The 17,300-nt window shown below is 52.1% G+C and overlaps 2 protein-coding genes across 3 annotated transcripts; both read right to left on the bottom strand.

Moving 5' to 3' along the window:
* On the bottom strand, positions 1–2,350 carry LOC125538694 (probably inactive leucine-rich repeat receptor-like protein kinase At5g06940; the record flags this gene model as incomplete). The annotated part of the gene is given in 1 exon segment (XM_048701966.1): positions 1–2,350. A coding segment is annotated over 1 exon segment (1,409 nt), but the record flags the coding sequence as incomplete, so codon positions are not given.
* Positions 2,351–2,506: 156 nt separating this feature from the next.
* Positions 2,507–16,696, bottom strand: LOC125538695 (protein gar2). 2 transcript variants are annotated; one of them, XM_048701968.1, is made up of 9 exons: positions 16,338–16,696; positions 15,603–15,703; positions 15,169–15,514; positions 13,097–13,951; positions 12,442–12,496; positions 3,887–3,948; positions 3,689–3,795; positions 3,510–3,597; positions 2,507–3,161 (listed from the first exon to the last, which is right to left on the bottom strand). In XM_048701968.1, the coding sequence occupies exons 1-9, from the start codon at positions 16,458–16,460 to the stop codon at positions 2,838–2,840; spliced, it is 2,061 nt and encodes a 686-aa protein (XP_048557925.1). In that variant the 5' UTR covers positions 16,461–16,696; the 3' UTR covers positions 2,507–2,837. The 2 variants fall into 2 exon arrangements, with proteins under 2 accessions (XP_048557925.1, XP_048557924.1); XM_048701967.1 differs by having other exon boundaries at positions 13,097–13,954; positions 16,338–16,694.
* Positions 16,697–17,300: the final 604 nt, after the last annotated feature.

Here is a 17,300-nt window from a genome sequence, read left to right as displayed (position 1 = left end):
GCAAGCTTCAGGTTCTCGAGCTCCGCCGGAATGGCGCCGGTGAGGCCATTGCTGGACAGGTCGATGTAGGTCAGCACCGGCAAGTCCCCGAGAGAGGCTGGTATCGTCCCGGTGAGGCCGTTGCTGGACAGGGACAGCGATACCAGCCTCTTGCAGTTGTTGAAGTCAGGGATCGAGCCGGAGATGGCGTTGTTGGAGATGTTGATGATGCTCATCGCCGGGGAGTCGCACAGGTTGTCCGGCAGGCTGCCGTTGAGCTCGTTCAGTGAGGCGGAGAAGCGGTACATGGTGCGGATCAGGCCGATGCTCTGGGGTATCGCACCGGAGAAGCTGTTGTTGTCCACCTGAACCTGCTCCAGCCGAGACACGCCGCCGGGGAACTCGGGCAGCCGGCCGGAGAAGCGGTTGTTCTCAGCGCGGATGACCTGCAAGTCCGGCAGCGACCAGAGGCCGGCGGGCAGCTCCCCGGTGAAGGCGTTGCCCTGCACCTCGAACCTCTGCAGCATGAGGCACTTGTCGACGCCGTTGGGGAACGGCCCAGAGAAGCCATTGCGCGACAAATCCAGAGACAGCAGCTTCTGAAACTTGAGGCCGAACCCCGGAGGAACGGCTCCGGTCAAGCTATTCATGGAGAGATCAAGAGCCTCCAGCTGCTCCAGCCCAAGGAAGGTCTCGGGTATCTCGCCGCTGAACCCTGACCCCTGCAGGAAGAGCCACCTGAGGCTGGCCATCCCGCCGAGCTCCGGCGGCAGCTGGGACTCCAAGAACTGGTTGCCGGACAGGTCGAGGTAGTGGAGGCTGGTGAGGTTGCGGAAGAGCGCCGGGTGGAGCACGCCGGAGAGGCGGTTGCCGCGCAGGTCGAGCACCTGGAGCGCCCGCAGCGCGGCGAGGCCCGGCGGCACGGTCCCCTCGATGTCGTTGCCGCTGAGGTCGAGCGACGTGAGCGAGGCGAGCGCGGCGAGCTGCTCCGGCAGCGGGCCCCAGAAGGCGCCGGAGCTGAGGTTGAGGGAGGCGAGCGAGGCGCAGCGCGAGAGCTGCAGCGGGACGGTCTGGTTGAAGGCGTTGGACGCGAGGCTGAGGCCGGCGAGGCCCGGGACGCGGCAGAGCGCGGTGGCGTTGATGTCGCCGGAGAGGCCGAGGCCCTGGAGCTGGAGCGAGACGGCGACGGAGGCGGAGGCGGACGAGGAGGAGGGGTCCGTGCAGGTGACGTGGGACCAGTTGCAGTAGGGCGTGGAGCGGGACCAGGTGGCGAGGGCGCCGGCGGGGTCGTGCAGGGAGGCCTTGAAGCTGAGCAGGAGGTCGTGTACCGGCTGCTCTGCTTCCGCCGCTGCCGCCGAATACGAGGAGATGGTCAGCGGCGACAGGAGGAGCAGGAGGAGAGGCAGGCAGGCGCCGCTGGCGGCTGCCATGGACGTGGAGGGAGCCGGGCGGCCGGCCGGCGAGGTGCGGTGCGGTGCAGTAATGAGTGAGTGAGTGTGCGACTGAGCGAGCTATAGTGCGTGCTGCTGCTGGTCAATGGCCGGCTGTTTTGTGGGGCAGAGCTGTTTTCACTGCGGTTGGACGGACTAGAGTAGCAGCACGTAGGCGCGGGATTGACATGTGCTTTCCACTAGGCTACTAGCATGTCAGCTGCGGGCTGTGCAGGGATTTGTTTCTTGGTAGGCTGAGTCAGGTTGGACGGGGCAACTTTTTCGCGTTATTCGGCGTGGAACTTTTGGACGGGGCACGGGCGCTTTTGGACTTTGGAGTGGCGCCCTTGTCCTTCCTGTTGGACGCGACGCGATGTGACGAGCGAGTTATCACGGGACGAGAGGAGCAGCGCAGGCACAGCACTGGTAGTTGCCGTCTAGGCAGGCAACCCACTCGAGTGATGCGGATAGATAGAAATGGACCCTGGAGTCTGATCTCGCTCCTTCCCGGGATATTATTTGCCTAGGGCGAAAGTCAGGATTCGACTGGAGCATCACTCCGACCTGTGTAACTAACCACTCTAAGAATCCTCTGCCTCCGTCATAGGCCAGGCAGATAGTGCGCGAGTGGTTACACCATTGTCAAACAAAGTTAACTTCAATCATGGCCCAAACGAAAGCTAACTTCAATTATTGGGCAGAAACAAGCAGGTAAAGGCAGTAAAAAAATGTCTTGGTAATATAATCCTTAATGGTCAGCATCATGGAAATCCTACCAGCATAAGCCACAAGTCTAGCCCAAACAAAGGAGAGAATAATACTCAGCTGAAAGACAGTATGACAGCAGATATGTTTGTTGCCTTTCAGTAATACAACAGAGATGCTTGGACTCATGCTACCCGTGTGCTTTCCCTGGTTCCAAGATGAGAATGTACTACTCTTTGGATAAAATATGTACACTGCCACACCTACTACTACATAACATCCCGGATCAATGGACAGGTGTTACATGCAAGATCACTACATACAGAAGTGGAAAATCGTACAAGAATGGCGTATTAAAACTCCTGGAGAAGAAAGAATACACAATCACACAGTTTTAACAGGAACTCCATGGAAGCTGGCATAATCTATCAATAATAAATAATGTTCATATGTGCCTAACATTCTACAGCCTCATTTTTGACATTTCTCCACTCTCAAAAACTCAACATAACCAGCACAGCATGAATGCCTCTCCGATGGGGGAGCACACAAAATCACTCACAGAATATGGCTCAAATACTCAGTTCCATAAAACCAGCCACTCACTAAGCTCTGCAACTAAATAGTATTTACCAAACGAGGCTAAACTATGAAATGGCCAGGAATTTTGAGCTATCTCTGTGAGTTTCATCAGAACCAACAGGCATGCTGTGGCTGAGCTAATCAGACGTTTGCAGTCGCACCAACATCCTGTTTTGGCTCGGTGCGTGTGTAGGTGAAGCTTCGTGTTACCGGAGTTACCATCTGACTCCCAGGTGTTACAGGTGTAGCTTGACTTGGTTTTCCGGCATCTACGGAATCAGCAGCGCCACGCTTCCATTGAAAACTCCGAGCATTACCTCTGATAGCTAACCGTCCACGCATAGCCCCAGGGAATGTCGGCCTTGGGTATGCAGTTCTAATGAGCCTGGAAGCAAATGGTGATGCACGAACACCACGTGACCAGCCAGGCTGCTGAGGCACTTCAACAGAGCTTTTTCGAACAACCTATAGCACACCATTATATATAGTTAACAGATATGCATGACAAGTCATGAAAAGTACTCCATGTGAACACTCAAAAGTGCAAAATCTTCTTAATTGCTCGAATATACTTTCTACATCCATATTTATTGATAGGCTATGATCGCACGCATGCAAGACAGAGAACACTAATGAGCATACTGATGAAATAATGGCCCAACTAAAGGAGCTTCCAGTAAAGAGACAAAGGTATATTATCATTTTGATGTTCAATACCAAATCTTACACTAAAGCAACTCAATCATGAATGTCAACCAAAAAAGTTTCAACAAAACCTATCCAAAAATAGAAGTTAGGTCAAGGAAGTTTTACCTTCAAAATGCGTGACATAAAAGATGTTCCATTCAGCGTTAACGCCTTCTCTGCTGATTCTTTTTCCAAGAATTCGATGTACGCTGAGCTGATAAGACAAAAAGAAATAAATAACTTAGGATATTACCTAAATAAATGATGATATTTTGGACTGTTCAGAGGGGAGTCAGAATTCACACCCTGTTGGCTGACCAGTGGCACCATCAGATACAATAAGAGTTTTTAGCACAGCCCCAAACTTGTTGAAATGACAAGAAAGACCATCTTTTGTTGCGCCAAAATGTACCTAAAAAGGCCAATAAAACAATCACTGGTGATACAGAAACTCTTCTCTTCATAACCGGAAGGGTAAAAGAAAAAGAAATTAAAATACTTACATTGCTAACAAAGACAGTTCTAGAATCAGGGGCACTTTCAGGTTGGCCTGTAGATCCACCAGCTGAAAATAATAACAAAAAAAGAATCTGCTTAACAAATGAGTGGGTAGAAAACCTACAGAGCTAACATGTTAACTTAACAGGGTAAAAACAAATGATAAGTGCCACACGTGTGGCATGAAGCACTCCGGCCCTGACAGTTTTAACAGCTAAAGTTGTCATCCAGAAAGAAAAAAGAACGAATCTGAAAAATAAAGTTTCCATCCTTTGAAGTACAAAAGTTTTTTTTAGGGATTTGAAGTACAAAAGTTGCCATGCTTTGACAAGTAAAGTTGCCATCCTCGCGTCACTAAACTTGCCATAACAAACGTTCGGAGTTGCCATGCGTTCGTGCCACGTGTGGCACTTATCAGGGTCCTAAAAAAATCATTCCACAATAAAGATATCTAAAAGAAAAATTGGTGCAGAAACTTTCCATGAAATAAAGGATGTGTTGCATGATCAACTAGGGTTATTAGTTCGTAGTAATAAAGGCAATAGTTGGTTCTAATAAGCTACAAGAGCCCGTTTGGAGAACTATTTTTTTGCAGGAATTTTAGAGGTTATGAATTTCATATGAAAGTTTACCCTTGGGGCCTTTGGAACACAGGAACATGAAATAAGATTCCACAGGATTGGGTTTCTACCCTTCACGCTTCACAGGAAAATAAACATCCAGTCATATCTAATGGAAAATTTCCTGGCGTGAAAACAGAGCTTGAAGGCGCTTCCACCGCTGCCTTTTCGCTTGCACCAAAAGCCACAAGGGGGGGGGGGGGGGGGGGGGGGGGGGGGGGGGGGGGGGGGGTGCGTACAGGGGCGTCTGTGGCATCAGGTGGCAGCTGAGTCAGAGGGGCAAGCAGGACTCGTGACAGGGCGCGACGGCCTGCGAGGGCAGCGGATGGTGAGAAAGGCATGACCTGTGTTATATGTGCCAGACTAATTTAGACCTGATTCATATTTTTAATACTCCCTCCGCTTCTAAATATAAGCCAATTTAGATATTTCAATGCAGACTAGACATATTTTAGAGTGTAGATTCAGTTATTTTGCTCCGTATGTAGTCATATCTAAAAAGTCATATATTTAAGAAAGGAGGGAGTACCATGATTCAATTGTAAAAAATTCTCAGATTGGATTAGCGCGAATTTGTTGGGTGGGATTAGCAGGTCACATACAACCATAACTCGCCTGACTGTTTAAGGTCAATCTCTTTGATGCATTGGATGACTTGATACGACCACATCAATCATTAGCAATATTAATCCAATTGTTGATCAAGTCACTAGTGATGTTTCTGTTATGCCAAATCTGGAGATTGTTGATAAGCATTACGAAGTTTAGGAGGAGCTAATTAATGTGACATGTACGTGTGTTTATCTGGAAGAATTGACTGCTAGATATTTTGCATGGGAATCAGAAGAAGTTGGGAGTCCCTAACTATGCCATGGACCGAAGTAATGTCAAAAGGGATTTGTTTTCTTTGAGCCAGGTACACGTGCATGCAAATCAAAGAGATAAGAAGCAGAAACGAGTCCATGGCTGCTACTACTACTATTTTGGAAGGTCACCAGATCAGCCATATGTGCTCGCTCGGAGTCCTCGTCGACCGAAGGATTTGATGTGCTTGTGCACTGCAGGATGGAGTCCACCTGCAGGTGCGTCTTTCTTTTTAGGTCAAAAGTGTCGTTTGTTTTCTCGATGATCTGTAACGGTTACTCCCTCCGTCTGGTGAAAAGTGTACATCTAGCTTCAAAATTTGTCCACAAAAGAGTGTACTTCTATGTTCCCAATGCACTTTAAAGTAGAAAAAAATACTTCTCTCTCATCACACGGTAATCAAGACCAATAGCAATCTACACATGGTCTTCTTAATTTCTACATGCACTTAGCTCATTGGGGTTTGGGTAATTAAAGAGGAGAGAGATCTGACTTGCACCTTTCCAATGCATTTTTTACTTATAACTCCATAATGTCCTAAAATTTCTAGATGTACACTCTTCACCGGATGGAGGGAGTATGTGCCAGAAAATATAAGGCATGTAATCTAATTTTTAGAAAGTATAGTTCATTTTTTGTTAGCCAAGAGACAAGGATAGGAAAGTTTGAGTTGGCCAGCTTGCAGCTCAAGGTAGGCCATCTCCTATTTAAGGTCTGGTCGGTGCACCATGTAACGCAGGTTATATTTTATGAATAGACACGACATGTTTTTAAGGTAAATACCCGTATCGAGTTTTGAGGGAAGCTGTCAAAAAATCCCTGAGTTTTGGAAGAAGCTTCAGAAAATCTCTGTTGTGATTTCTCTACGAGGAAATTGTTTTGCGCGTGAGTACCACCGTCGAGATTGGCTTTCTCGTGCTAAAACTTAAGGTTCTATCCCTCTACTTCACGTACATCGCGTGCGCGGTCAAGAGGTTGCTGTTGCTGAAGGTGAAGTGCCGTGAAAGATCGGGCCGCAAGAACAGATCGGATCTCATCATCAGGTTCGATAAATATCATGACTTGATTGTTGTACTAAACATTCTAGCCTGCAAATGGCATTGTGTTATGACCGGTTTACAATACAACCGGAGGAGGCCCGCTGGGCAGTAGATTAAGGACTTGGCCCACAAGTTATCTTAGGCTAGTCGTTTTCAGGTTATAAATATTAGATTGTAAGATAACTTTTGGAATTAAGCAATAAAGATAGTTCTATCCTATTGCCCGGCTCCAGAGGAGCCGGAAACCCTAGCCGCACCTTGCCCTAGCCGCGCGCCCTCTTCTTCCTCGCGACGGCGCCCATGCGCCGGAGCCGCCGCCCTCGCCCCCAACCCTCGCTGTTCTGCCCGTATAACCTACGGAGTAGAGCCGGTAGGAACCCTAGCCCTACCAATTTGGTATCAGGTAACCGGGTTTCGACCATGTCTCCGCCAATTCCACCGCCACCACCACCGCTGCCCGCCAACTCCTCCACCACCGCCGCCTCTGCGCCGGGCGTCACGGCCTCGCTCTCGGCGGGCACCACGGCGTCGCTCTCAGCGCCGGCCCTAACGGCACCCGGCACCACGCCGGGCCAAGGGCAGCCACCGGCCCCCGTCCAACACTCGCCGCCGCCGTCACCTCCCCCGCAGCCGCAACAGTTCACGTCGGAGGCCATGGCAGGCGTCCTCAACGACCTCGTCACCGCGGTTCAAGGGATCCGCCTCTACCTGGCAGGTCCGTACGGGCCGCCCCCACCACTCCATCCAGCCATGGCCGCGGGTCAGCAGGCGCTTCCGTGGTACTCGGCACCACGGGCCATCACCGGAGGCTACCCGGCGCTTCCCGCCGCACCGCCGCCTTGGCCGCAGTGGCCGCCGCAGATCGCGCCGGCAGCCCCGCCACTCGTTGCCACCACGGGGCCGCAGTGGCCCACCTGGACCGCACCGGCCGCGCCGTCCTCCGTCGCGCCCTACCTTCCAGCGGCATCGGAGCAGGGTCCTCCACCGGCCCCGTGGTCCGCTTTCCGCCGAGCGGGCTCCCAATACAGGAGGTCCGCTTTCCGCCGTCCCCATCGCCACTCCCCGGCTGGCTCAACGGGCAGCCATCGGCCTACCCGAAGGCCCGTCCACCGTCCGGTTTTCCGCTGCAGCCCGCGGTGTCGGGCGCCGCTGGGAACTACGCCGGGCCTTCCACCATGGCCTGTGCGCCATCATCCGCCCTCCGCACCGCCGAGGCAGTGGGCCAGGGCGCGCCACACCAGCAGCCGCCCCGGTTCGCCAAGATCGACTTCGCCACGTACGACGGCTCCACGACCCGCTTAACTGGCTCAACCAGTGTGACCAGTTCTTTCGCGGCCAGCGCACGCCCGCGTCGGAACGGACTTGGCTGGCATCCTACCATCTCCGCAAGGCCGCCTAGACATGGTACTACGCCCTCGAACAGGACGAGGGCGGCATGCCCCTGTGGGATCGCTTCCGAGAGCTATGCCTTCTTCGTTTTGGGCCACCGGTACGCGGGAGCCGCTTGGCCGAGTTGGGCTGTCTGCCGTTCACCTCCACGGTGCAGGACTTCGCCGATCGCTTCCAGGCCCTGGCGTGCCACGCACCCGGTGTGACGGCCTTACAGCGGGCGAAACTTTTCATCAGCGGTCTCCCCGACCACATCCGCGTGGACGTCAAGATGAAGGGGTCCCAAGACCTTCAGACGGCCATGTACTATGCCCGGGCGTTCGAGCAGCGCGCCCAGGCCGTGACGCGTCCATCTGCGCCACGTGGGGGCCGACAGCTTCCCCGGCCGTCTCCGGCGGCACCAGCGTCCCCTGCAGCCGCCCCGGCACCGACGCGGCCATTCAAGCGCCTCACCCAGGCGGAACAGTTGGAACGCCGGCGACTGGGCTTGTGCTTCAACTGTGATGCGCCCTATGCACCAGGTCATGTCTGTCCCCGCCTCTTCTACTTGGAGACGACAGACGAGTCTGAGGAGGAGCCACTGGAGGATGGCCTCGGCGCCCCAGCCCTTGCGGAGCCCGCAGCGGCACCCGCGCCCGCACCGGCCACCGCCCTTGTGGTGTCCCTACACACGCTGGCCGGCATCCGTGATGAACAGACGATGCTCTTACCGGTCATGATCCAGGGTGAGCGCCTGGTGGCCCTAGTGGACACAGGGTCCACACATAACTTCCTGCCGGAGACCACCATGCGGCGCCTGGCATTACAGCCAACCGGCGATGAACAGTTGCGAGTCACCGTCGCTAATGGTGACCGTCTCCGCTGCCACGGGCTCGCCCGCGACGTGCCCATCACTATTGGCGACGAGCACTTCTCCATCACCTGCGCCGGCATCGACTTGGGCTGCTTCGACTTCATCCTCGGCGTCAACTTCTTGCGCACTCTTGGTCCTATTCTCTGGGATTTCGACGCGCTGACGATGACCTTCTGGCGGTTAGGCCGCCGCATTCGGTGGGCCGGCATTGGGGGTGCCGCACCCACCCCTCCACTCCAGCTCGCCGCGACCACGACCACGGCCGAGCACCCACTATTGGAGAGCCTCCTACAGCAGCACGACGACATCTTCACCGAGCCACAGGGGCTGCCGCCCACCCGCGCGTACGATCACCGTATACATCTTCTGCCAGGCTCTGCACCGGTGGCGATACGGCCTTACCGCTATCCGCAGTTGCAGAAGGATGAGTTGGAGCGGCAGTGTGCACTCATGCTCGCGGCGGGCATCATCCGGCTATCCACTTCGCCGTTTACCGCACCGGTGCTTCTCGTCCGCAAGTCAGACGGCACATGGCGTTTCTGCATCGACTACCGTGCCCTTAATGCTGTCACACTCAAGGATAAGTTCCCTATTCCGGTGGTTGACGAGCTCTTCGATGAGCTCCACGGGGCACGCTTCTTCACCAAACTCGACCTCCGGTCGGGGTACCACCAGGTGCGCATGCACCCTGATGACATCGCCAAGACGGCGTTTCGGACTCATCACGGCCACTTCGAGTTCTTAGTGATGCCCTTTGGCCTCACCAACGCCCCGGCAACTTTCCAGGCTCTGATGAACGACGTCCTCCGACCCTACTTACGCCGGTTTGTGCTCGTTTTCTTTGATGATATTCTGATCTACAGTGCATCTTGGGCAGAGCACCTACAACACGTCACCATCATCTTCAACGAGCTTCGGGCGCACCATCTCCATCTTAAGCGCTCGAAGTGCTCGTTCGGGACGCCTTCGGTGGCCTACTTGGGCCACGTCATCTCGGCCGACGGGGTCGCTATGGACGCCGACAAGGTGGCCGCCGTCGCTGCCTGGCCGACGCCCCAGTCTCCGCGGGCTCTTCGCGGGTTTCTCGGCCTTGCTGGCTACTACCGGAAGTTCATCTGGGAGTTTGGTGTCATCGCTTCTCCACTCACGCAGTTGTTGCGCCGCGACGCGTTCGCCTGGGATGCGGAGGCGACGACGGCCTTCGAGGCCCTCAAGGGGGCCCTCACGACGGGGCCCGTTCTTCAGATGCCGGACTTCGACCGACCGTTCGTTGTGGACTGTGACGCCTCGGGTGTGGGGTTCGGTGCAGTGCTTCATCAGGGCGACGGGCCTCTTGCTTTCTTCAGCCGGCCCTTCGCCCCGCGCCATCTCAAGCTCGCGGCGTACGAGCGGGAGCTCATTGGCTTGGTGCAGGCGGTGCACCATTGGCGGCCCTATCTGTGGGGCCGGTCTTTTCAGATTCGCACGGACCACTACAGCCTCAAGTTCTTGCTGGATCAGAGGCTCTCCACCGTGCCCCAGCATCAGTGGATTAGCAAGCTCTTCGGCTTCGATTTCTCCGTCGAGTATCGCCCGGGTCGTCTTAACACCGTGGCCGATGCCTTATCCCGCCGCGATGCCGACCTCGACTCCGTCACCGGCGACTCCGAGGGGCAGGCACTCTGCATCCGCTCAGGGCCGACTTTCAGCCTCTTCGACAACATTCGCCGGGCCACCGCGACCGCCGCCGATGCGGTTCTCCTGCAGCAGCAGCTGGCGGCCGACGACCTGGAGGAGCCATGGCGCCTCTCCGACAGCCTGCTGGTCCATGGGCGCTGTGTCTTCGTTCCCGCTCATGATGATCTCCGTCACCAGGCCTTGCTGCTAGCCCACTCGGCTGGCCATGAGGGTGTGCAGAAAACCCTCCATCGTCTCCGTGCCGACTTCTACATTCCTGGTGATTGTGCCCTCGTCCGCGATTGGGTGCGCTCTTGTGTGACGTGTCAGCGCAACAAGACGAAGACGCTATGGCCAGTTGGTCTTCTTCAACCCCTGGATGTGCCTTCTCAGGTTTGGGCCGATATCTCCATGGACTTCATCGAGGGGCTTCCCAAGGTGGGAGGCAAGTCGGTCATTCTCACGATGGTCGACCGCTTTTCTAAATATGCTCACTTCATCGCGCTGGGGCATCCTTACACCGCCGCGTCCGTGGCTCGTGCCTTCTTCGACGATATTGTCCGTCTGCACGGATTTCCTGCTTCGATCGTCAGTGATCGCGACACGGTGTTCACAGGCCATGTCTGTCGCGATCTCTTCAGGATGGCGGGCGTTAAGCTCCGCTTCAGCACGGCCTTCCACCCCCAGACGGACGGCCAATTAGAGGTGGTTAACAAGGTGATCGCCATGTATTTACGCTGTGTTACAGGTGATCAGCCTCGTGCTTTGGGTGGATTGGCTCGCATGGGCGGAGTACTGCTACAACACCTCCTACCACTCTGCCCTGCGTGCGACACCATTTGAGGTGGTCTACGGGCGGCCACCTCCGCCGATCTTGCCGGTGGACCCGGCTACGGCGAGGACGGAGGCCGCGGGAGACCTTATTCGCACCCGTGACGAGATGCTTGCGGAGGTCCGTCAGCGTCTCCTTCAGGCTCAGCAGCTGGCGAGCCATTACTACAACAACCACCATCGCGAGGCGGAGTTCGCGGTGGGAGATTGGGTGTGGCTGCGTCTTCTTCACCGCTCTACGCAGTCACTCGACCCGCGCGCGAAGTGCAAGCTCGGGCCTCGCTACGCGGGACCCTTCGCCATCTTGGAGCGCATTGGGCAGGTGGCCTATCGTCTTCAGCTGTCGGCCGGCGCTCGCATCCACGATGTGTTTCATGTGGGGCTGCTCAAGCCTTTTCATGGAGAGCCACCGGCGGCTCCACCAGCGCTTCCCCCGACCGTCAATGGACGTCTTCTTCCGGAGCCAGAGAAGGTGTTGAAGGCGCAACTTCGTCGCGGGGTATGGTTCATCTTGATCCAGTGGGCGGGTCTTCCTGTGGGGGAAGCTACTTGGGAGCCACGTGAGGATTTCCGCCAACACTATCCAAACTTTCAGCTCGAGGACGAGTTGTTTGTGCAGGCGGGGAGAGATGTTATGACCGGTTTACAATACAACCGGAGGAGGCCCGCTGGGCAGTAGATTAAGGGCTTGGCCCACAAGTTATCTTAGGCTAGTCGTTTTCAGGTTATAAATATTAGATTGTAAGATACCTTTTGGAATTAAGCAATAAAGATAGTTCTATCCTATTGCCCGGCTCTAGAGGAGCCGGAAACCCTAGCCGCACCTTGCCCTAGCCGCGCCGCCCTCTTCTTCCTCGCGACGGCGCCCACGCGCCGGAGCCGCCGCCCTCGCCCCCAACCCTCGCTGTTCTGCCCGTATAACCTACGGAGTAGAGCCGGTAGGAACCCTAGCCCTACCACATTGTGAAGGCATATGTTCACATATGCAAGGAAAACGAGGCTAGTGGTGAAGGAAGAAAACCAACGGCTAATTGTCATGGGGAGTGGCTAGGTCTGAAACTCAAAAGGTTTCCCATGTTTTTCCTATCCTACAATCCAAATGTCTATTTTTCTGAATTCCTGCATTTTCTATTCCCATAGAATTTGTGAGGAATGCCATCTCAATTCCTATGTTTTCCCAATTTCCAAGTTTTTCCCATCATATGCTCCAAACGGAGCCTAGGAGTTTCCACAAGGACATTCCGTTCAGATGATTAAGGCAGTCAATTTATAGCAATGAGCACTTGAGCAACGCATGCTTTACATACCAACTGATGAAGCCTTCGTTGCCTCCAACAATGAACTTGAGTGCGCCACCAAGTCCTGCAATGTAGTTTTAAGAATAAGGTTATTATATAACAGCTATAGACATATGGCCCTTTAAGGCGATATTCCCCTTTACTTTGGGGATCCCTCACAAAACAACACAGAAAATACAATTCTTGCACAAATGGGGTGGGGGCACAGAAGACAAACAGAGAAGCAAATAATACATAAATGATGTAGGCAAATATATCAGCGCTGCTTATGTTCCAACAAACCTATCAGATCTGTTGACCTGTCCGTATAATGTGTGTTACAACAAAATTACGATAAGATATCCAGCATGAAAATCATAGATTCTACTTCATGAGCTCATGGCTTGATTTTGACTTTATTTCCTGTTTCTAAGGAGTTGGACAGTTCCTGTACCAATTGACACTAGTCTTCAAAGATACATAATACATTGCTGGATGATTTGAATTCAAACAAATTTTAAAAAGAGTACATTTCTGAGCATAGCATATGAGAAGCTCAAATTTTTAGGTGATAATCTCAAGCTGCTAATACCATGGAAAACAATTTCGTATAATCTAGTTATTCATGCACTTGGTAAATATATTTTTTCAAAAGGAGTGAAGATGCTAGCCCTTGGAAACTTACTTTGGATTTATCAGTCACGTGTGTAACTTTAGCATGTGCAACTGTCGCATTTGATTTTATTGAGCCAACATCCTTCTTCCCAATGGGCACCTGATGCTCAAATGTGCCAGCATTTCTTGCAGTTTCATGATAGGGAGGATTCCGCGTATTATTGTTAGCAGATATATTTAAGATCTTTTCAGATGGTCTTGGTCCTGAGCTAGCATGTGTGTCTTGGGCTATCAACCTTCTGCTTCTTACCCCGGCAGCTCCTTCTGCCTTATTGTACCGCATTACTGATGACTCTCTGCCTCCACTAGAAGACAATTTATTCTGGTAAGGATTCACACCATTATATCTAACTGCACCGGTGTCATCATACCGATCAATATCGAATGCAGAATCAGCAGCCTTCTCAGTTCCGCTGTCATACATACAAGTATCCCTGGCAACATACTGATTTCTTTCATGAGATTCTACTTGATTTTCTGCTTGGACATTATCTATGTGCTTGTATTGTCCATCTTCTGGATCTTTTTCTCTGAAATCGAATGGTTCTTCAGTGGTAGTCAACAGAGGCCTTCTACCCAACCTGTCAAAGACGCTTTCTGAGGAGTACCTGTCCTTGAGAACATCTTCAGCAGCCTCAGCTGCGGCTCTAAATGCTGCTGTCGCACCTGGTACTCTCACATCAGACTTCATTTTCTGCAACCTACCATTAGCTGCTGAATCTGATTCTACGGTAGACACCACAGAACGAAGTCGCTTGGAAGATGATGACTCCGACCTCGGGGTCGGTGGCTGCACAGGTCTGACAGCGTCACGAACAGCAAACTGAAGAAGCCGGCGTGGTGCACCAATGACTTCATGGGATGTCTTCTGGAAAAAACATAAGAAAACTATTACTAAAAAGAACAAGAATTAATGGAGCAGCAGGTTTTTACAGGCGTTGCTAGAAAAATGGAGCTCAAGCAGAACAATAATATGTTTTGGCATTGTAAGTAGACAGGGCAATAACCAAGGAGCAATGCAGAGACGGCGAGCTAGGATGAGAGGACAACACAAACCACAGGAATTAAAAAACACGACATGAATGCAAGTGCACAATAGAGTATTGCTAGCAAGAAAAATGTGCATTGCATGGCTAAAAAATTCATATAACATGTTTACAACACTATCACTTTATTTAACTGATGTGCTGCTCAGCGTATGAAAATTAAACAGCTATAAGCAGTACAGTAGGTTCAGAAATCATACACGATAGTGATATAAATAAACAAGGACAACGCACATCGCGGAAGTAATATGGTTGGCCCATCAATTTCATGTCTGTCATGGTTGAAGTCAGTCTAGTTTTGAAAGTTTAGGGTGCTAAATATCAGGTTTCATAGTCGAGGGTGGAACTGGACTTCCTTGAAAGTTAGGAGCTTCCAAAAGTACGCTTTACAAAATGGAATAGGGAGTTATATATATACTCCCTCCGTCCGAAAATACTTGTCGGAGAAATGGGTAAAAATGGATGTATCTAGAACTAACATGCGTCTAGATACATCCATTTCTCCGACAAGTATTTCCAGACGGAGGGAGTACTAACTTGATTACATAGAAAAACAAAAATCAATTATCAGAAGCTAAATAAAAATCTTATAACAGGATTAGGCAGGCACATCACGGTTTTGCAAATTTATAACAGGTAAACAATAAAATTTATTAATTATGCCCAAACACAAGTAGCACAAAAGCAGGTTTTTCAAATTGCATTCCCTATTAGAATTTCTTCTTCACTGATGAAGGCAGACAAAATGTTCAAGAATTATAAGAATATCATTAGAATACATGTGTTGTGAACATAAAAAGAATACTGCTCAATCATGTACTCGGCAAATGAAATACAAAAACAAAGTCAATTAGCATGTTTGTCTAATATACTTACAACATTACAGGAAAGCATATGCCGAGATATTAGTTTATTAATATGGGACTGCCTGATTCATGATATGACTTGCATCTAACATAAAACAACTTCAAAGGCATGCCATGAATGTGGCGACATTTTGAAAATTAGATTATGCGATTGGGAGAGCCTTAGAGACCTTGGCTGGCCGTGTGTCCTCCTCTCTGCCTCTCTTTCTATGGTTATGCATGTCCGGTGAGCGGGTTCGTCTTACAGCCTGTGTATGATTAGTTTTTTCCTCTGCATGCGAAACAGGAGCTACAACACTTCGAAGGGGAACAACGTCTGATTGTTCTCGAACAATTCCTCCCCACTCCCTCTTCGGTTGGACTCTTGTTGTTTTCTGAGTTTCAGCTTCAGGTACACGACTAGTCTGTACAGACAATCCTCTAGCAGTACTCTGAGTGTTTTTAGCTTCATCATTAGCAGAGACAGCTTTGGGTTGCACATAAAGGTGCAAATTTGAGGAGAGGTGATCCCACAACCTGCATGACCATTGATTATCAGTATAGCCAGATAAACGGTATACAACAAAAGAAACTTAGTTACAAAGATTTGGATGGAGCAAATAACCAGGATACAAATGCATTGTTGTCATCGCCTAAGAAAACCTGCAGCTCCTTTGCAGCCTCATCCTTCCTTCTTCCATTTCTGAGCAACACCACGACATACTCCTGTCACGCAAAAAGAAATAGTTAGATCAGCAATCTCAGTGGTTTGCGGTTGTACAATGAAGGCACACTTAATATCAACTCTTTTAAGGGCTCCATGTCTCCAGCAACCTGTATAAGCAAGGTCAATCCAAAACAAACTAAGCTCCGAAAGACAAATCAGACAATGGGAGCACTCCAATTAGACGTGTACTGAAAACTGGACCAATGCTTGTACTCCACAACAATAATCAACAAGCAATCTACCCCACAAGAAATAATAATATTGGTTTAGCTAATTCCCCATGCTCCATTAGAAAATACATAATCTCATCCCATATACTACCGAGAACCATATACTCCACATGTCAAGTGCAGTGACTGGGCTTGCGTGGAAAATCAAACGACTCCCCAATCCTTAGAACATAGGAACGGCACCTAATAAACCTACAATGCAGATAGCACGGTACTGTGCATGAACCTAAACCAACCCAATTCCGCCATCACACACAATCCCGCGAAATCCGAACAATCGGCTAACCTTATCTACCCCTACGGGACCAAATCACACCGACATAACCGCTAGGGTTTTAGCGATGGATCGGGGGATCACATCTCAGCGCGCGGGCGGGGGGTGGGCTAGGCTGGGGGCACTCACCACGAGGGTGTCGTCGGTGTAATCTCCCATGAGCTCATGGAGCTTCGCCCTCACGCGCTGTCGCAGCAGCGCCACCCCCTCGGCGGTGAAGTTGGCCTTGAACGTCCTCTCCCCGCCGTCCATCGGGGGGGCAACCCTAGATTCCCGCCCTCCCCGCTCCGGCAATCCGGGCGGCGGCAGCGGCCACGGGCGCCCTCGCGTTTACGGCCGCGCGCGCGAGGGCGTGGGACGGGGGCGGCGGGGAGGGGGGAGGGGGAGGGGCGGCGCGGCGTTGGGGCGGCACCAGGGCAGCGTCCGGGGTATGCAGTCCTGGAGTGTGCCGGAGGGACGCGTGCGTGCGTGTGGGTGTAGCCGTGCCGAGGGAGGGCGTAAGTTTTGCGGTGGGGCTCTTTACGTTTTCTCCTGGGCCCCGTTTGCAGAGGGTGGGAGTGGCGGTGCGGCCCGTGGTTGTGGTTGGACGGGGCTTGCCTGCTCGTCTCAGGTGCTCCTACCATCCTACGGTGCCAGCATTTTTTCTCACCTCGCATTTTTTTTCGCTGCCAAAACAAATCACAAAACAACCGTATTCGTTTATCTTTCCGGTACTGCATTCGTATCTTTCCTTTGTGATTGTGACTCGGCGCCTGGTTGCTACCGCTCGGCCTAAGCCGTCGTCGTGGTCGACCACTCGGTCAACCAAGTCTCCGTTGATCATCGTTGTGCATCAGCTCCGGCGCCATGGGCTTTTGATGTTCAACTGCGGCAGCAACAACGTGGTGAGCAGTGGCGGAGCTTGCTCCGAAAAGCTGGGCGGGCTGGGTTGGCCTGGCAGCAAGGTATTGTTACTAGCAGGTTTGGTGGGCTGGATAGTCTGGCTATAAATGTGAGGTGGAGGTCCAGAGCTGGGCGGGCCATGGCCCATTCGGCCTTGCTTAAGCTCCGCCAGTGGTGGTGAGAGCGCAATTGTGGCATTGACGGCGAGCA

Source organism: Triticum urartu, chromosome 2, assembly GCF_003073215.2.
Source record: "Triticum urartu cultivar G1812 chromosome 2, Tu2.1, whole genome shotgun sequence".
Taxonomy (NCBI): Eukaryota; Viridiplantae; Streptophyta; class Magnoliopsida; order Poales; family Poaceae; genus Triticum; species Triticum urartu.
The sequence above is the reverse complement of the archived record's forward strand: the minus strand, read 5'-3'. Positions and strand labels throughout refer to the sequence as shown.